Here is a 20,314-nt window from a genome sequence, read left to right on the forward strand (position 1 = left end):
CTCTCAAGCTTCACTTATATTATTTTGAGAGTCTTTTAGAACAGCATGGTAGTTTGCTTTGGCTATAAAATTAGTCCAAATATGATGAACATCCAAGATAGGTATAATAAAAACTATCATATAAAGTGCATCGAATACTATGAAAGTTTGATACTTGATAATTGTTTTGAGATATGAAGATGGTGATATTAGAGTCATGCTAGTTGAGTAGTTGTGAATTTGAGAAATACTTGTTCTAAAGTTTGTGATTCCCGTAGCATGCACGTATGGTGAACCGTTATATGATGAAGTCAGAGCATGATTTATTTATTGATTGTCTTCCTTATGAGTGGTGGTCGAGGACGAGCGATGGTATTTTCGTACCAATCTATCCCCCTAGGAGCATGCACGTAGTACTTCGTTTCGATAACTAATATATTTTTGTAATAAGTATGTGAGTTCTTTATGACTAATGTTGAGTACATGGAGTATACGCACTCTCACCCTTCCACCATTGCTAGCCTCTCTAATACCGCGCACCTTTCGCCGGTATCATACACCCACCATAACCTTCCTCAAAACAGCCACCATACCTACCTATTATGGCATTTCCATAGCCATTCAGATATATATTGCCATGCAACTTACCACCGTTCCATTTATTATGACACGTTCCATCATTGTCATATTGCTTTGCATGATCATGTAGTTGACATCGCATTTGTGGCAAAGCCACCTTTATAATTATTTCATACATGTCACTCTTGATTCATTGCATATCCTGGTACACCGCCGGAGGCATTCACATAGAGTCATATTTTGTTCCAAGTATTGAGTTGTAATTTTTGAGTTGTAAGTAAATAAAAGTGTGATGATCATCATTATTAGAGCATTGTCCCAAGTGAGGAAAGGATGATGGAGACTATGATTCCCCCACAAGTCGAGATGAGACTCCGGACAAAAAGAAAAAAAGAGGCCATAAAAAAGAGAAAAAGGCCCAAAAAAAATGAGGGAAAAAAGAGAGAAGGGACAATGTTACTATCCTTTTACCACACTTGTGCTTCAAAGTAGCACCATGATCTTCATGATAGAGAGTCTCCTATGTTGTCACTTTCATATACTAGTGGGAATTTTACATTATAGAACTTGGCTTGTATATTCCAATGATGGGCTTCCTCAAAATGCCCTAGGTCTTCGTGAGCAAGCGAGTTGGATGCACACCCACGTAGTTTCTTTTGTTGAGCTTTCATACACTTATAGCTCTAGTGCATCCGTTGCATGGCAATCCCTACTCACTCACATTGATATCTATTGATGGGCATCTCCATAGCCCGTTGATACGCCTAGTTGATGTGAGACTATCTTCTCTTTTTTGTCTTCTCCACAACCACCATTCTATTCCACATATATTGTTATGTCCATGGCTCACTCTCATGTATTGCGTGAAGATTGAAAAAGTTGAGAACATCAAAAGTATGAAACAATTGATTGGCTTGTCATCAGGGTTGTGCATGATTAAATACATTGTGTGATGAAGATAGAGCATAGCCAGACTATATGATTTTGTAGGGATAACTTTCTTTGGCCATGTTATTTTGAGAAGACATGATTGCTTTGTTAGTATGCTTGAAGTATTATTATTTTTATGTCAATATTAAACTCTTATCTTGAATCTTTCGGTTCTGAACATTCATGCCACAATAAAGGAAATTACATTGAGAATATGCTAGGTAGCATTCCACATCAAAATCCTGTTTTTATCATTTTCCTACTCGAGGACGAGCAGGAATTAAGCTTGGGGATGCTTGATACGTCTCCAACGTATCTATAATTTTTGATTGTTCCATGCTATTATATTATCTGTTTTGGATGTTTAATGGGCTTTACTATGCACTTTTATATTATTTTTGGGACTAACCTATTAATCGAAGGCCCAGTGCAAATTGCTGTTTTTTTGCCTATTTCAGTGTTTCGTAGAAAAGGAATATCAAATGGAGTCCAAACGGAATGAAACCTTCGGGAGAGTTATTTTTGGAACAAACGCAATCCAGGCGACTTGGAGTGGAGGTCAAGAAAGAACCGAGGCGGCCACGAGGTAGGAGGGCGCGCCCAGGGGGTAGGCGCGCCCCCACCCTCGTGGGCCTCTCGTGGCTCGACCGACCTACTTATTTCGCCTATATATAATCATATACCCTGAAAACATCCGAGAACACCACGAAACCCTATTCCCACCGCCGCAACCTTCTGTACCCGTGAGATCCCATCTTGCGGCCTTTTCCGGCGCTCCGCCGGAGGGGGAATCGATCACAGAGGGCTTCTACATCAACAGCATAGCCTCTCCGATGATGTGTGAGTAGTTTACCACAGACCTTCGGGTCCATAGTTATTAGCTAGATGGCTTCTTCTCTCTCTTTGGATCTCAATACAAAGTTCTCCTCGATCTTCTTGGAGATCTATTCGATGTAATTCTTTTTGGGGTGTGTTTGTGGACCGATGAATTGTGGGTTTATGATCAAGATTATCTATGAACAATATTTGAATCTTCTCTAAATTCTTTTATGCATGATTTAATTATCTTTGCAAGTCTCTTCGAATTATCAGTTTGGTTTGGCCTACTAGATTGATCTTTCTTGCAATGGGAGAAGTGCTTAGCTTTGGGTTAAATTTTGCGGTGTCCTTTTCCAGTGACAGCAGGGGCAGCAAGGCACGTATTGTATTGTTGCCATCAAGGATAAAAAGATGGGGTTTATATCATATTCCTTGAGTTTATCCCTCTACATCATGTCATCTTGCCTAATGCGTTACTCTGTTCTTATGAACTTAATACTCTAGATGCATGCTGGATAGCGGTCGATGTGTGGAGTAATAGTAGTAGATGCAGAATCGTTTCGGTCTACTTGTCGCGGACGTGATGCCTATATACATGATCATTCCTAGATATTCTCATAACTATGCGCTTTTCTATCAATTGCTCGACAGTAATTCGTTCACCCACCGTAAATTATGCTATCTTGAGAGAAGCCGCTAGTGAAACCTATGGCCCCCGGGTCTATCTTTCATCATATTATCTTCCTATCAATTTACTATTCCTTCCGCCTTTTATTTTGCAATCTTTATTTTCCAATCTATATCATAAAAATACCAAAAATATTTATCTTATTATCTCTATCAGATCTCACTTTTGCAAGTGGCCGTGAAGGGATTGACAACCCCTTTATCGCGTTGGTTGCAAGGTTCTTATTTGTTTGTGTAGGTACGAGGTGACTTGTGTGTTGTCTCCTACTGGATTGATACCTTGGTTCTCAAAACTGAGGGAAATACTTACGCTACTTTGCTGCATCACCCTTTCCTCTTCAAGGGAAAACCAACGCAATGCTCAAGAGGTAGCACCGAACTGATCTATCCTCCGAGAGATTTTGATGTAATAATCGGGCATGGTGAAACAAGTGTCCTGTGTGTATAAGTAGTACGACAGTATTATTTATCACGTAGGTTATCGTTGATAGAATTGCAACTCTGATTGCTGGTTAGGAACTGTCGTTTGGTTTCATTCTAACAGCTGCCGTGCTTTATTCAATTTTCTGTATTCGCCTTGCAACAGCATCTAAAACCAGCGCCGTACCGATCGCTTGCAATATGAAAAGCGCTGAGGTAGAACACGAGGGCCCCCAAACATGCAGGCCCACCGGCCTGTGGCCCAAATTCAAGAACTGTGAGCCTATCTGAGTATTATATTCTCAGTTGAACCCCCATATTATGTTATATATATATTCCCCTTGATTTTTCTTATGTATAAAGTTGTGATATAAAATATTTTTATATTTCTTTACAGAGGGAGTATCTCTCTATCAAAAATATATTTATGTGTAACTAGTTACTCCCACCTTTCTACTTCCTTTCGCTGATATGTGGGGCATCCGGCAACGGGGTCCATGTGCCATGCACCAAATTAGAGTGCACAACTGCACGGTAGACTCACCCCGGTCGTAGCGCCACAGTAATGCCCAATGAGCCGTCAAATCACAAAAACACCCCACCTTTCCAGCTTTAGCAGTAAGCTGGACGGACAAAGCAGCAATATTTCACTGGGCCTGAATCCCCTTCTCCATTGTCTGCTTGTTCAGAGAAAACCCCCTCTCGGCGATTGCATAGGGTTTTCTCATGGAGAACCAGGTACGAATTCTTCATCCATCCCCGATAAATCCAAGTCCCTTAGTCGCGGGTAATCCTAGGATGGCAACCGCCGCCGTTGATGCATTTTTCTTCCTACTGAATCTAGTGTGTTTCATTTGCAGTGCCCAAAGTGCGAGGACCCTACAGGTTTCTGCGCCCTCGGTGAGAGGCCACACTTGTTCCTTCTCATCCTAACACATGATTTTAAAACACGGACAATATGTTCCTAGAATCCTCTTTTCTATCCGGGAGGGTGGGGTTTTTAAACATGCTATCGACTAATTTGGAAATTTGGGTTGCTATATTTGGATAAAAGGTACTAGTACCATGGTCAACACAGACGTGAAGGAGGAAATTATTTCTAGATTTGGATAGGGAATATATTGTGTTCTCATATTATTTTTCCTGCAGTGCATTCCTTGCTCTACCAGAACACATGTACTCAAGATGGTCGGCCTTGCCATAACTGAATACACCAGTTTAATGGTCACATTGAATACAAGCCATGGATATAAGTTCCGAGTTGGGTTCATGAACAAAGAATATCGCTGCTTTTTTTATGGCCGAACTTGGATAAACTTTCTCAAGTGTTACGGGCTGAAAGTTGGCGAACGAATGTTGATTGAAATAGCAGAAATTGGTCTCATCTTTACTATGATCTTCTACCCCGACGTCGTTCCAATTGTTCATCCATGTTAGTTTTGTATCTGGTTCTTGCTTGTTGCCTCGATTATTTCTTAATCCACCCATTCTGTCTAACTAATCACAATTCAACTTTAGAAGTAGAAACGATTTGTGATTCCCATCTCTCACGAAGATGCTACTTCTAACTAATATTTTTTATAATTGGTGGCACGTGTAGGTTATTTCAAAGTTGAGCACGCTACTCGTTTTTTATTCTATAAGAACTCGACTATTACTGATGGCACTGAAGTTGACTGGGACGACATCTACAAGTTCCTACACTTTACTGATCATCTTGAGGTCCTTGTGGGGCGTTTCAATGGTGGAAGGCCACGTGGCATATGCGTGCCACTGCTGCACATGTTGAACAGGTCCAACTGTGTCGAGAAACTTATGGTACGAGCTGTTTTCTGTTATATATGTTGTTCATAAACTCTTGCTTATACACAGTTTTACAGCTGTGATCGTCTTGAAATAGAAACTGCCCAGTTCTATTGTTCCTATACAGATGCCTGACCATGGTCGGGTCAGACTTGCGCTTAGTCACAACATGATGTTTATGTCGACCTACTCCGTTCCCCTTGGAGGTGAAAAGATACTTATTCATGGGTGGTCTCAAATAATGAAGGCCCGTTCATCTTGGAGAATAGGACAAAAGGTTATGGTCATGCTTTTCCATGGCTCTAAAGCGAATATCCTGTTTATTGACCACATTGCGAGATGAAGCCGTTTTCAGAAGGTTGTGGATGTGCGGGGTGGCGCCTCGGCCTTGTCCTGGGGCTTGGTGGCCTCACCCTTGGTTAACTGTAGGCAAAGTAGCAACGTTCGAGGCGTGCTTTGTACGGTTGAACCTGTATAAGTACTCATACTGCTTTCAGCTATGGTTGTTAAGTGCCCCTGCTGGTTCCAGTTAAGGTTGTTAAGTACTCCTGTTGCTTTTACAGTCTGTCGTGTTTCTTCAGTCCTATCTTCCTCCAGCCGCCAAAACCAAACCAGTGCTGGCGGGGCCGCCTGCTTCCGCCTCCCACGGCTAGCTGCGCCACAACGCACGCATCCCCGCCCCACCATCCCCTAAATCATTAACGCCGACGTCCGAGGCCTCGCCGTCGTCCTTCGCACTCTTTGGTGCGCTCGTCGCGGCGCCGCCCTCTTGTGTTGTCAACATGGTCAACAAACAAGAGGACTCGGGAGAGGACTATACATGGAGAGGATGACAGTAGGGGCCCACCATGTCCATGGCTGTACACAAGGAAGTTCCTCATTTTTTGTTATATATACTCCATTGTCAGCGTACAGAAAAAGAAAATGCTTCCTCCTAGTGGTTTCCTGACATCTCGGACCCATGACATTGTTAGCGTATATAGTCAATAGACAAGAGAACAACACAATGGCTGACATCTGGGGCGTACCTGCTCGAGCAGTATTTCTTTTGTTATTGTTGAAACGGAGCAGGGTTTCAACTGGGCTGTGGCCCGTCTAGCCCAGGCTTATATTTTACGTTCACCACATGATCAGCCCAGCTATTTTTTCATTGTGAAAATGAGCCCAGTTTATTTTTTCTGAAGAATACCAAATCCAGACCTACTTATTTTTCTACGCCCTGATGGGCTGCAACTATTTCAAGATGGCTGCAAATCTTGAAAGTAATCTGAAATGGGCTGTAAATATAAAAAACAGATGACAAATTGGCAATTACTTTACAATTTCTGATTTTTTTCACATTTTCGGATTCCAATTTCACTGGGCTTTAACCTGATTTAAATATATCTTCAAAGTACTTTAAATCTGGCTCGACATTTCGGTATTAAAAATAGTTTGGACCCCACAGAAATATGTGAAATTTCGTTTACATTTTTAACCTAGGTCCTGGCCAACAAAAAAAAGGACTGAAATAAATTGCATAAGAAGTTGCAATAAGCTGTAAATTATTAAAAAAATAGGGAATGGTCTGACTTGTGGGCCTATTAAGTTGACGTGTATGCAAGATTTTTTTACTTATCATATACGTCAATAAACGATTCTAGCAAACGTAACCGTTGGATGTCAATCTCTGATCTTCTTGCTCCAGCCGCCAAATCCAGCCCCGGCGGGACCGCCTACTCCCGCCAACCGTGGCCGGCTGTGCTGCCGCGCAGGCCTCATCGCCCCCAACTACTCCCACCGCTAGCTAGGCCATCCCTCTACTCACCTACATCCCCCCACTGTTGTGGCTTCGCCGCCTCCGAGTCATTCCCTTCCTGGGTCTCGTCGTCGTCCATCGCGCTGGTGTTCTCAGCACGGCGTGGTCAACGTTGTCGACAAACGACAACATCAGAAGAGGGATCTACATGGAGAGGCTGACAGTTGGGACCCACATGGTCCATGGCCGCACGCAAGCAAGTACCTCCTTATTACGCCAAAAAGAATGAATACCCCCAATGACAGTTGGGACCCACCAGCTATATCTTAGCACGGGAGAAAGTGTCTACTTATTAAGCGGAAAATAACGAGTGCTCCCCATGACAGCTGGGGCCCACTAGATTTGGAGGCCGACTTGTGGCCCTACTAAGTTGACGCGTTTGGAGGATTTGTCAACTTAGTCAACAAACGATTCTATCACCAGTGACCGTTGGATTGTTAACATCCAACGGTCGTCCTACTTCTTCAACCTCTGATTTTCTTGCTCCAGCCGTCCAAACCACCGCGTGCTCCTGCCTCCCGTGGCCGGCTGTGCTGCCGCGGAGGCCTCACCGCCCCCTACTACTCCCACCGCTGGCCAGGCCATCCCTCTACTCACCCACACCCCCTGTTATTCTGCGGCGACGGCAGCCTCACACCGCAGCCAAACCAGTCAACCCTTGTACTACCCTCCGCATGTTCCCGGGGTCCACGTCGTTCCCTGCCTCACCGTCGTCCACCGCCTGGTGCTGTCCGCGCGACGCGGTTAACGTGGTCAACGAACGACAGCCATCGAAAGAGGACTGTACGCGGTGAGGCGGACAAATGGGCCCACCTGCTACATCTTCGCACGCAAGGAAGTGCCTCCTTATTACGCGTAAAAAAGGAATCCTTCCCCCGTCAGCTCGGACCCACCAACTACATCTTCGCACGCAAGGAAGTGCCTCCTTATCCTCCCTAACAGACGGGACCCACCCGGTCAAAGCTACACAGCGTTGTCATTCTGGTCGCAAACGTGTACGTACATACTGGTCCATCGGTCTTTCTGCCACGATGAACCGTGGCCCAGTAAGGAGCGGTAGCTGTTCAGGCAGCCCCGTCTATATCGTGTACACGTACGTACGTACATACGGGCGGGGTCTTGAACGCCTACTCGCGCATACGTACGGCCAGGGCTCGTGTACATGGAGAGGCAGCGGAGGTCAGCAACGGCGTCCTGTTCATCGGCAGTCAACCGGCTGGGTCGGAATGGAGGAAACAGCGTCGTGCTCACCGGGAGCCAAGTGACTGGGTCGGAACGCGTCCTGTTCATCGGGAGGCAACAGACTGGGTCGGAATGGGTCGTGTTCAATGGGAGCCTACTGGCTTGGACAGAACAGCCGGAACGGGGTCTGGCGTACCGCAAAACGAAGGAAAACGGCCTTGTGTTCGACCGCGTACGGTTGAAATGGGGTCCTGTTCATCCGGAAGGGTCTGGCGTACCGTAAAACGGAGGAAACAGACTTGTGTTCGTGCTCCTACGGTCGAAACGGGGTGTTGTTGATTGGCACGGGTGTGGCGTACCACAAAATGGAGGAAACGGACTTGTGTTGGAGCGCCTACGGTCGAAACGGGGGTCCTGTTCATCGAGAGGGGTGTGGCGTACCACAAAATGGGAGTCCACGGGCTACTGTTCATCCACCGTCTACTGCCTCACTCCAGCCTCCACGGGCTACTGTTCATCCACCGTCGACTTCCTCCAACCTCCACCTGTTACTGTTCATCCACCGTCGACTTCCTCCAGCCTCCACCAGCTACTATTCACCACGGGGTCCTATTCATCCAGCCTCCACCGGCTACTGTTCAACCAGCCCTCTCCACGGGGTCCTGTTCAACCAGCCCAATACGGGCTACTGTTCATCCAGCCCTCCACCGGCTACTGTTCAACCAGCCCTCCACCGGCTGCTGTTCATCCAGCCCTCCACGGGGTCCTGTTCATCCACCCCCAACCGGCTCGATCGGGATCCTGTTCATCCAGCGGCAACGACCTCTACTACCACAGGGTCCTGTTCATCCAACCCCCACCGGGAACTGTTCATTCAACCCCCAACAACGCCCACTGTTCATCAAGAGGCCGCAGGTTCGATCGGCTTCAGTTAGCAGCAGTAGCGAAGGAATCGCTCGATCGGGTTCAGTTAACAACCAAGGATCGATCGATCGCTCGGGTTCAGTAACACGTAGCCGGTGGAATCACTTGGGTTTAGTAGGCGAACGCCTCGCTCGGGTTCAGTTAGAGCCCAACGCCTCGCACCCACGCGCGTACGTGTACGAGAGAAACGCGCAATCCCTCTGTGCATCGGTCGGCCCCAACCACCCACTATACCGGGAACTCCTTGATATTTTCCTCGCCCTCACTTCTACCCCGGATTTTTCCGTCATAGACGACCCAAAGAATGTCATGCAGTTGCATCTCCGGCCCGCCCAGGACGAAAAACCCATTTTCTGTCATGATTTTTTGTCATAGAAGTAGGATCCCACCACATCTATGATGATACTGGGTATTGTCACAATTATCGTCACAGAAGTGTCATAAGCATGACAGATTTTTTTTTATTTGGCCCAAAATGTCACGGATATGTCTTTTTTTTGTAGTGACATGAAATTCAACCGTTACACACTTTTGACCAAACTCGGTGGCATCAACTGGAATGCTCGATGAGACCGATCCATGCAAAAGATATGAATGTTAGGGGGTCTCGGTGGGATCGACTAGATCATCTCAATGGGACCGAAGTGCAATGGCAAAGGCTGAACCGCGTTTCGGTAATTTTGATCAGTTTTACTCGGTGATTCCGATATGAAGTGATTTCATCACAGAAACTTGGTCAAGCCATCTCGGTGGGACAAAGAGCCATTTTGGTCAGATCGAAAAGCTAGGGTTTTGGCTGTGGCAGTAGTAGAGTCATCTCGGTGTGTCCGGAATGGAATGTATCGATGGGACCGGAATGATGAATTAGGGTTTTGGACAGATGTGATTTGGGAAAGTGATTGAAGATTTTTTTGAACAATATCACTAAGCACTTTGAGCAACAACCTCATCAACAATACCTTATTCCTTTTTAATAGTATTGGCTTTCCTAAAGGACTCAATGTGATTATGGATCACTAAACAAAAAATGTAGAGTCTTGAAGTAGCCAAATTTGTTCTTCACATCTTCAGACGCATGCCAGTCGTCCCATTTGGCGCCATCACATCTCGTCCCTTTCTTCCTTCTTATCTCCATGGCTACACGACCGAGAGCCACTCGTTTCTTTTTCTCCCTCATCCATCTTCTACAACTAGCTCTGTAGTCGCAGCATGCTCCATGCTCATACACATGTGTTTCTCCATTGAAGTGTTGGTCTCGTCCGTGACGAAGCGCTCCATGGCCCGTGGTGGTGCAGCAACCTGCGAGTACGCACCAACGGCTGGTGCGTAGATGCTAGAAGCCGGCGACCGCACCGCTGCGTGCCGGCTGCGCGCGCTGGAAGCCGCCGGACTACACCGCTCGTCTCTGGAGCTGGATATGTCGTCGCTCGCCGTTCGATGTCGCCGCCGTCCTGGAGGAGACTGGAGTCCATGGCTGCACAACAACACATCCTGCAACCTGATTTCTGTTGCAAAAAAATTCTACAACATGACCTGTGTTGCAAAAAATTCTACGGCATTTGCGCAACATGATCCTTGTTGCAAAAAAACTATAACATAACCTCAGTTGTAAAAAAATTCTACAAACATTTTCGCAACATGATCTCTGCTGGAAAAGAATCTGTAACACAACTTGTGTTGCAAACGAAATCTACAACTGTTTCCACAACATGATCTCTATTGCAAAAAAAAAAAAAAAACTGCAACATAACATCTGTTGCAAAAGTTTCTGCAGCACGACCTTGTTGCAAAGGGGGTCGAGCGTGCGAGTCAACCGCTCGATGATGACACATCTGATGGCCGCGTGACTCGGCTGATATTTTAGAAAGAACACCGGCGGACGCGTGGCACGCCCCTTTATGTTATGTAGCATGGCAAAAATAAGTGAAAATGTTCCTAAAACCGTGGCAATTATTTGCAAAATGAAATGGATTTTTTGATATGTTTTCAGACCATGTAATTTTTTAAGAGCATGGCATCATTTATTTTTAGAGAATGGCATTATTTATTTATTTATTTATTACACCAATAACATTTATTATTATTTTGGAACATGGAAAATTTATTGGAATTATAATAACATTTTTTTACCATACCTTTGTAAATTCTTTATATATATTTTTTACATTTTTATCGACATGGCTTTTTTTCGCCTTTCTCAAAGCACAACTTGCTCTTTTCCCAGAAGAATAAAATATCACAAAATTTGCCATGTTTATATGACTAAGCTAACATGGCACTCTCTTATTTTGTTAGACCATGTCATTTTTATTTGTTAGAACCATGGTAGTTTTACTATAGGTAACATGGCATTTTTGTTATTTAGTATATGTCATTATTATTATTTAGTGTATGTCATTATTATTATTTAAATCATGACATTTTTCTTTTTTTAGACCATGGCAATTTTTATATTTGAAGCATGGCAGTTTTATTATTTTAGAGCACGACATTTTTCATTATTTTTACACCATGGACTTTTTTAATTTGGAACATGGAAATTTTATTAGATTTATCATTGCATTTTCTTTAATACTCCTATACTATATTACATTTTATCGACATGACATTTTTCTGCCTTTCTCAAAGCACAGTTTTAATTTTATATACGCCTTTTTTAGTTAATACGCTAATCTGCCACGTTCAATCCCTGGTCAATTTGAACATTATGGTATTTTTTATTATGTGCATCATGGCATTTTTAGTGGATCATCGCATTTTTTCATCTTTGTTTAGATTTTTCTGTTATGGCAAAGAAAATCCATATAATGGCAACTTTATTTTTGGATAATGACATTTTTATTCTCCACGTCACAGGAAAATGGGCATTTTTGGGTCCAATTGTTCGGCTCAGATACGTATAGTACTTTTTTAGCGTCTTCTTCCCTCATTACAGCATCTCCAACAGTCGCGTCAAAAGACGCGCGCATGGTAAATTGGCTTTTTAGCACGCGCGGGACGTTTTCGCGCGCTCCAGCGGTGACGGGAAACTAACGCGCACGGGAAAAAGCGGCAGCTCGCGCGCTACATTTGGCGCAGAGGGTGCTGCAATTTATAGGCGCACCGCGTCCGGCGCGCCTATAAATTGCAGCACCCTCTGCTGCTCTCTCCATCTCTCCATCGCCCTCTGTCGTCCTCTGCCGCCGACACGCCACCACCGCGCCACCATGCCGCATCGCCGCCGGGGAGCTTCGGGCTACCGCGGCGTCCGCGTGCGTCCGTCCGGCACCTACTCCGCCGAGATTTGGTCGGGCGGCGGCATGCGCCTCTGCCTCGAAACCTTCGACACCGCCTAGGAGGGCGCCCGCGCGTACGACGCTGAGGCGTGGCGCCTCCTGCGGTCCCGTCAGGACATGAACTTCGCCGACGTGGCGACGCAGGGGCGGGCACAGGAGTTGGCGCCTTTCCCGCGGCTTCTCACCGACGAGGATCGTCGCAAGCACCGGAGGTGGGAGCGTCGTCTCAGGCTGGCCGAGATGGACGAGCAAGCTATGGGCTGTGGAGCTATCGCTTCCCGCACGACATCATCAACGAGGAACAGTTCTTCGCCAAGTGGAGGGCGGAGAAGGCGAAGAGGAGGGAGGAGCGAGTGCCTATCGAAAGGACAAGCGAACGCGGAAGGCGGTCGCTAAATATAACGAAGCGCTAGGAGATGCGTCCTCCTGGGTCTCCGGCGACGAGCGGTTCCTTACGCCTACGCTCAGACGTCGGACTAGGACATCACCGAGGCAGAGTCCGAGTCGGACGAGTAGTAGTAGTTTTTCGTTTTATTTTGTATCGTAGAAGCAAGCTATGTGACGAACTATGAACTATCTATCGTATGAGAAGACTATGAACTATCTACGCATTATTTTGTATCAACTATCAATTATCAGAACCAAATATGTATCGAATCGTAGTAAGAAAAAACAAATGAAATATAGCGCGCCTGCTGGAGCGGCTCGGACGCGCTTTAATTTGCGGCGGCCGCTGAAGCCAGCGCACCGCCGCGCGCAAAAGCGGGCTAACCCGGCGCTGTATTCTGATTTTTAGCGCGTGGCGTGTTGCGCGGATGTTAGAGACGCTCGTAGCGTCCTATTTCTATCGGCCCCCGTAGTCGCATTCCAACCAGAATTTCCTTCCTTGCACCACGCTACCCAAGACATCAAAAACCGTTTGCAAGAGGAGAACGACATTTCCACAACCACCACAGCTACCACCTCAGCTCAGCTCACGACACTACCGATTAATCCCTCCCACTGTTTTTAACGTCCAAGCCTTTTCTCACACGATTAGCCATTGCAATTCCATCACCACACCCAATCGCAGGCACAAAATTCTCTCGCTACCAGAAGGCCCAAACTAGGAAATGCCATGGTGCACACCTACGCTCGCTGCCACTCCACACCGTGCAGCCGTGCTATAAAACCAACGCCACTCGGTGCACTCTAGACCACCAATCACCACCAGCCTCTTGCCCAACACAAGCACCGAGGAGGGAAGCTGAAGGCACAGCAATGGCAGCTCTCAGCTCCACGGCCGCAGCCATTGCCGTCCTCGCACTCGCGGCCGTGGCCGGCGTAGCTCTAGGGACGACGGCGGCGACAAAGAAGGCCCCGGTGATCTACATATTCGGCGACTCGATGTCGGACGTCGGCAACAACAACTACCTCCTCCTCTCCATCGCCAAGTGCAACTACCCCTGGTACGGGATTGACTACGAAGGTGGCTACCCCACCGGGAGGTTCACCAATGGCAGGACCATCGGAGATATCATGGGTACGTAAGCTGCTTGTTTCTGCTCCACATCCACATGAATGGCAAAATGTAATGTGTTTTATTCGGGGGTTTGCGTGTCTGCAGCTGCCAAGTTTGGCGTCCCACCGCCGCCGCCGTTCCTCTCCCTGTATATGACCGACGACGAGGTTCTCAGCGGCGTTAACTTCGCGTCCGGCGGCGCCGGACTTCTCAACGAGACCGGCATTTACTTCGTAAGCGATGGACCCACGATGTTTCTTCTCTTCGTTAATTGTTGCAGAATATGCTTTCTTTGGCAGCCGGAAGCATGATGATATACGGGGTCAATGCGATCTTGCAGGTCGAGTACCTGTCGTTCGACAACCAGATATCCTACTTCGAGCAGATCAAGAACGCCATGATCGGCAAGATCGGCAAGAAGGCCGCCGAGGAGGTGGTCAATGGCGCAATCTTCCAGATCGGACTTGGTACAGTCTAAAAAACATTTGATTTGCTTCAGCTGATCAATCAATTGCCCCGCACGCAATGTACAAGTTGATACGACGGGCATACCCTTTGCTTTGCAGGGAGCAACGACTACGTCAACAACTTCTTGCGGCCGTTCATGGCGGACGGCTTCGTGTACACCCACGACCAGTTCATCGGCCTGCTCATGGACACCATCGACCAGCAGCTCACGGTACGTAAGACGGGCCGATCGGCCGAACGATGTCAGTAGTAGTAACACGTACCATTGCCGTAATGATTTTGTTTGTGCAGAGGCTGTACCATCTCGGGGCGCGTAATGTCTGGTTCACGGGGCTGGCGCCGCTCGGCTGCATCCCGTCGCAGCGCGTCCTCTCGGACAACGGCGAGTGCCTGGAAGACGTGAACGCGTACGCCCTTCAGTTCAACGCCGCGGCCAAGGACCTGCTGGACCGCCTCAACGCCAAGCTCCCCGGCGCGCGCATGTCCCTCGCGGACTGCTACTCCGTCGTCATGGAGCTCATCGAGCACCCCAAGAAATACGGTAACGATCGAAACGTGCCAAGGGATCGACGCACTGTCTGTCTTGCATGAATACTGGACATGGCCGCGAGCTAATGGCCATTATTCGATCCGTGCTTGTGCAGGTTTCACGACGTCCCACACGTCGTGCTGCGACGTGGACACGTCGGTGGGGGGCCTGTGCCTGCCGACGGCGGACGTCTGCGACGACCGCAGCCAGTTCGTGTTCTGGGACGCCTACCACACCTCCGACGCGGCCAACCAGGTCATCGCCGGCCGCCTCTACGCCGACATGGTGAGCGCCGGCGACGTGCAGCAGGGCAACACCACCGTCTCCGACGCGCCTCGCGTCGTCCGGTCACCACGCCCCGTGCCGCCTCCCCGGCCCGCGGTGCGTGGCGGCAACACCACCTCCGCCCCCCGCACCGCGCCGGCCGCGCGGTCTGTGCACGGCAACGGCACCACCTCCGCGCCCCGCGCCTCGCCCGCCGCGAGGCCTGTGAATGGCAACGGCGCCACTTCTGCGCCTCCCGTCGTCGGATCATCCTCCCACGCCGCGCCGCCTCCTCAGCCTTGAACAATCCGATCAGGCAGACAGACCCTGTGCCACCATGGCAACGTCGACACATTTTCGTGTCTCGTTCATCTCCACTATACGTCCATACCAAACTTAATGTACTCGGACACTCGGTGAATTAAGTCAAATTAATCAAAGCAGAGAGCAGATTATACCAGAGTATGATTCCTAGGTCACAACGTGTGCATCGGCTTTATCGTGGAGCATATCCCGTCCCCGTGAAGGTCTTCTCCGAGACGGCGTATGAGCACCCATCTCCGACTCGATTTACAACTGGCCACTCCCGAATACGTACGCCATATAGAAACACAGTACCGGCTTCCCTGTTTTTCATACTACAAAAAATCTCTGCGTCCCAACTCTCGTCACACATCCAAAATCGACAAGCCCGCCCGCATCGGCGCGATGATGAACTCGTTCTTCGGGCCGGTGGACGGGGTCCTAGGCCTCATAATGGCGTGGCTTCTGCTCTTGATCCCTGCTGTGGGGTTCTTAGCCGCAATCGCAGTGTGCCTCTGGAGCCTCTGCGGCGGCGAGCGAGCGGCAGAAGCAAACGCACCCGGACGACGATTGGGCCGATTGGCCGAGCTGATGGCGGCCATTGAACGGGCGGAGCAGATGAGGCCGGCGGCGGTGGCGCCAGCGCCGGAGCTGATGGTGGAGCTGGGGTACTTCCCGTACTCGGCGGAGGGCAGGCGGGCGTCGGAGAGGCTGGTGTGCGCGATCTGCCTGGAGGAGTTCCAGCAGGGACAGGCGTGCAGCGAGGTGCCGGCGTGCCGGCACGTGTTCCACCGGTACTGCATCGACGTGTGGACGAAGAGCAAGACCACCTGCCCGCTGTGCAGGCGGAATATCGTGGCCGGGTCAGAACGAGTATCGGCTGCCATTGACATGGTTTAGCTTAGCGCGCAAAGAGGTTTCTAGAGGCGCTGATATGTTTTTTTAGCCGATCTCGCTAAACTTTCTTAATTACCAATAGTGTTTACAGGTACTTTTTTTTTTGATAAAAGAAGGGCTTCCCCCCTTTCGATTTCCATTAAGGAAAACCATGATGCTCGAAACTGAAAGCTGAATAAAACTGTTGCTTATTGATGATTTGGTGCGGCATACAAGAGTATATACGAGTGTACAAACCGACTTGGGGTAGGGGTACAAAACTGACTTGGACTAGAAGTCGTATACCATAATGCCTACTCTAACATCCCCCCGCAGTATCAACGGCAGGCTCGACGACGTTGAGACTGAAACAGATATCTTGAAACGGCTTAGTAGGTAGTGCCTTGGTGAAAATGTCAGCAAACTGAGCCGTAGAGGGAACATGAAGCATCCGAACCTGACCAAGAGCAACCTTTTCACGCACAAAATGAATATCAATCTCAATATGCTTTGTGCGTCGGTGTTGAACTGGATTGCTGGTCATGTAGACTGCTGATATGTTGTCACAGTAGACAATAGTGGCCTGCTCAATAGGCCTGTGTAGCTCAGAGAGTAACTGCCGAATCCAGATGGTATCTGCAACGGCATGTGCCACAGCGCGATACTCAGCCTCGGCCGACGAACGTGAGACTGTAACATGTCTTTTCGAAGACCAAGAAATCAAATTGTTACCAAGAAAAACACAAAAACCAGAAGTGGACCTTCGAGTGTCAGGACAACCAGCCCAGTCTGCATCAGAGTATGCGGTAAGCGAGTTTGGAGAAGAATTATTGAGGTGGAGACCATGATTGAGAGTTCCTTTTAAATACCGAAGAATGCGTTTAACATGATTATAGTGAGGAACCCGGGGATCATGCATATAGAGACATGCTTGTTGAACAGCAAAAGAGATTTCAGGACGAGTAATGGTGAGATATTGGAGAGCACCTGTTAGCCTACGATAGAGAGTAGGATCGGAAAAGGGTTCACCGGTAGCCGAAAGTTTAAAACTAGTATCGACAGGAGTGCGAGATGATTGACAGTCAAGCATACCAGCACGATTAAGAAGATCAAGAATATACTGGCGTTGGGAAAGAAAAAGGCTGGAGGAATCTCGAACAACAGCAATGCCTAAGAAATGATGAAGGAGTCCTAGGTCAGTCATAGAAAATTCAGATCTAAGAAGAGAGACAATATGATCTAAGAACTTTTGAGAGGAGGCGGTAAGAATGATATCATCTACATAGAGAAGTAAATAGGCAGTGTCAGAAGTTTGATGATACACAAAAAGAGAGGTGTCGAAGAGAGATGGAGTGAAGCCTATTGTTTGAATGAAGGAGGAGAAGCGTTGAAACCAAGCTCGTGGGGCCTGTTTAAGACCGTAGAGAGATTTCTGAAGAAGACATACATGAGTTGGAAAGGATGGATTTTCAAAACCCAGTGGTTGCTGGCAGTAGACAGTTTCTTGAAGGGAACCATGGAGGAAAGCATTTTTGACATCAAGTTGGTGAATGGGCCATGAAGAGGAGACAGCAACACTAAGAACGGTGCGAATGGTGCTAGGTTTAACAACAGGAGAGAAGGTTTCTTCGTAATCAATTCCTTGTTGCTGAGAAAAGCCACGACAAACCCACCTGGCTTTATATTGTGAGAGGCTCCCATCGGAGTGGAAATTTTGGCGAAAAATCCATTTGCCAGAAACAATATTTGTATTGGGAGGACGAGGAACAAGTTGCCAGGTGTTGTTTTGAAGTAAAGCATTATATTCTTCTTGCATGGCAGCGGCCCAATTGGGATCAAGTAGAGCAGTTTTGTAATTCTTTGGAAGAGAAGTAAGAGATACGGAGGTATGAAGGTTTAGGCGGTCTTGGGGTTGATGAAATCCTGATTTGGCCCTAGCAAGCATGCGATGATCATTAATCGGGGCTGCTGTAGGAATAGCACGAGGGGGTAAGGTGGGTACTGGTGAGTCCGGCGCAGCGAAAGAGTCGGACGAAGGAGTAGGGCTGGGTGGTGGAGTGGGAGCAGGGCTGGATGGTGGAGTGGGAGTAGGGGCCGGGGGTGTTGGGGAGGAAGCAGGGGTCGGGAGAGTTGGAGACGTCTCGGGTGGGGTGAGTGTATGGTTGGGATTGGCTATGGTGGGTGTTAATGGTGGTGGTGATAAGTTGTGTTCGGCAGGTAGGGGAGTATATAGTTGGAAAGGACGGGGAGAGGGGGTGTTTGCGGAGCTAGGGGTGTTGGATGGTGTAGTAGTGCGTTGTGAGAAAGGAAAAATGTGCTCAGCAAACGTGACATGACGAGAGACATGAACGTGTCCGGTGTGAAGGTCGAGACAGCGATAGCCTTTGTGCTCGTCAGAGAAGCCGAGAAAAGCACATGGGATAGAGCGTGGTGACAATTTATTTGCAGAAGTGGCGTAGGCATTGGGAAAACAGAGACAGCCGAAAACACGAACTGCGGAGTAGTCGGGGTGGGAAAAAAAGAGGGAATAATAGGGAGTAGTGTTGGGTTTAGTTTTAGAAGGTCGAATATTTAGAAGGAAGGTGGCCATGTGTAGGGCTTCAGCCCAAAACTTGGGAGGCATAGATGATTGAATGAGAAGAGTGCGAACTATATCATTGAGGGTGCGAAGAGAGCGTTCTGCTTTACCATTTTGAGGGGAGGTGTAGGGACATGAGAACCTAAGTAGGATGCCATGTTGTAAGAAGAAAGTACGATTTTTAATGTTATCAAACTCGCGACCATTGTCACATTGGATAAAGCGAATTGGGAGGAAGAAGTGAACAGACACATAGCGTTGAAAATTAAGGAAAAGAGAATGGACCTCGGATTTGTTGCGTAGAGGAAAAGTCCAGACAAAGTGGGTGAAATCATCTAGGATAACAAGGTAGTATTTAAAACCCAAAATACTTGCAATGGGAGGTCCATAAATCACAATGTATTAATTCAAAGGGATAAGTGCTACAAGAACTAGAGGAACTAAAGGGAAGACGTACATGTTTGCCTAATTGACAAGACTCGCAAAATACAGAATTATGAGAGTCCCTATGACATGGTATGGTAAATTCACCAAGCATAGAAGCTAAGACGGCGGGGTTGGGATGGCCCAAGCGACGATGCCAGAGATCGACGGAGGCCAGCATGGATGTTGGAGGGGTGGTGGCAGGAACTCCATTAAGAGAATAAAGATCACCGGAGCTATTGAAGCGAGCGATCTCGGCCTTGGTCAGGTAATCCTTCACGGATAAACCAAAAGGGTCAAATTCAGCCAAAACTAGATTGTCGCAAGTAAATTGGCGAACAGAGATAAGATTTTTAATGAGGGCGGGTGCAACTAGAACATCACGAAGTAAAAGAGGTTTGGTGGAAGAGGGAAGTTGAGCCTGACCAACACAATATATAGGAATAGATGATCTATCTCCAAGGATAATGGAAGGGAAAGGAGATTTAGTGCAAGAAGATAACCAATTACTAGATGCAGACATATGACTAGAGGCCCCTGAATCAAAGATCCAATCTGTACCTGAGTTTCCTTGTGCAGCAAAGTTATTCATGGCCTGGAGAAAGGCAGCTTGATCCCAGCTCGGCGTCGCAGGTGAGGGTGGCGTCGGAAGCGGTGCCGGCGGATACGATGGTGAAGGCAGTAGGGCCGGCTGGGGAGTGTAGTAGGCATTGGCCGGCTGTGGTGCGGGTGGCGTCGGGAGCAGGACCGGCTGAGGTGTGTAGTAGGCGCCGCCGTCGGTGCTGTAATGACCATAAGGAGCATACGTCGGGGCGGCGTGATAGGCATTGGCCGGCTGTCGGGGGTTGAGAACCCCGGGAGCACCAGTAGGCGGCCGAAGGCCGGGTTGCCAGGCACCTGAGTATGTCGGCGGAGCACCGAGGGTGGACGGAGCGGACCAGGGCATGGGCCATGCTTGAACAAGCCCCGTCCAAGG

The 20,314-nt window shown here is 48.0% G+C and overlaps 2 protein-coding genes across 2 annotated transcripts; both read left to right on the plus strand.

Annotated features, from left to right (window-relative positions):
* The first annotated feature begins 13,572 nt into the window (after positions 1-13,572).
* Positions 13,573-15,629, plus strand: LOC109738160 (GDSL esterase/lipase At5g37690). The gene is made up of 6 exons (XM_020297257.4): positions 13,573-13,918; positions 14,003-14,130; positions 14,238-14,364; positions 14,464-14,576; positions 14,657-14,906; positions 15,010-15,629. Exons 1-6 carry the CDS (start codon positions 13,657-13,659, stop codon positions 15,459-15,461), a joined length of 1,332 nt encoding a protein of 443 aa, XP_020152846.1. The 5' UTR covers positions 13,573-13,656; the 3' UTR covers positions 15,462-15,629.
* Positions 15,630-15,914: 285 nt separating this feature from the next.
* Positions 15,915-16,361, plus strand: LOC109738159 (probable E3 ubiquitin-protein ligase ATL45). Its single transcript, XM_020297256.2, has one exon. The coding sequence runs from the start codon at positions 15,915-15,917 to the stop codon at positions 16,359-16,361; it is 447 nt and encodes a 148-aa protein (XP_020152845.2).
* Positions 16,362-20,314: the final 3,953 nt, after the last annotated feature.

Source organism: Aegilops tauschii, chromosome 7, assembly GCF_002575655.3.
Source record: "Aegilops tauschii subsp. strangulata cultivar AL8/78 chromosome 7, Aet v6.0, whole genome shotgun sequence".
Taxonomy (NCBI): Eukaryota; Viridiplantae; Streptophyta; class Magnoliopsida; order Poales; family Poaceae; genus Aegilops; species Aegilops tauschii.

What these genes read in the sequence shown, in the direction of transcription:
- LOC109738160 (XM_020297257.4), top strand. Translation starts at nt 13,657, where the DNA reads ATGGCAGCTCTCAGCTCCACGGCCGCAGCCATTGCCGTCCTCGCACTC. An exon ending in ACGAGACCGGCATTTACTTC is followed by an intron (nt 14,131 to 14,237) that starts GTAAGCGATGGA and finishes GCGATCTTGCAG; the next exon opens with GTCGAGTACCTGTCGTTCGA. An exon ending in CGAGCACCCCAAGAAATACG is followed by an intron (nt 14,907 to 15,009) that starts GTAACGATCGAA and finishes GTGCTTGTGCAG; the next exon opens with GTTTCACGACGTCCCACACG.
- LOC109738159 (XM_020297256.2), top strand. Translation starts at nt 15,915, where the DNA reads ATGGCGTGGCTTCTGCTCTTGATCCCTGCTGTGGGGTTCTTAGCCGCA.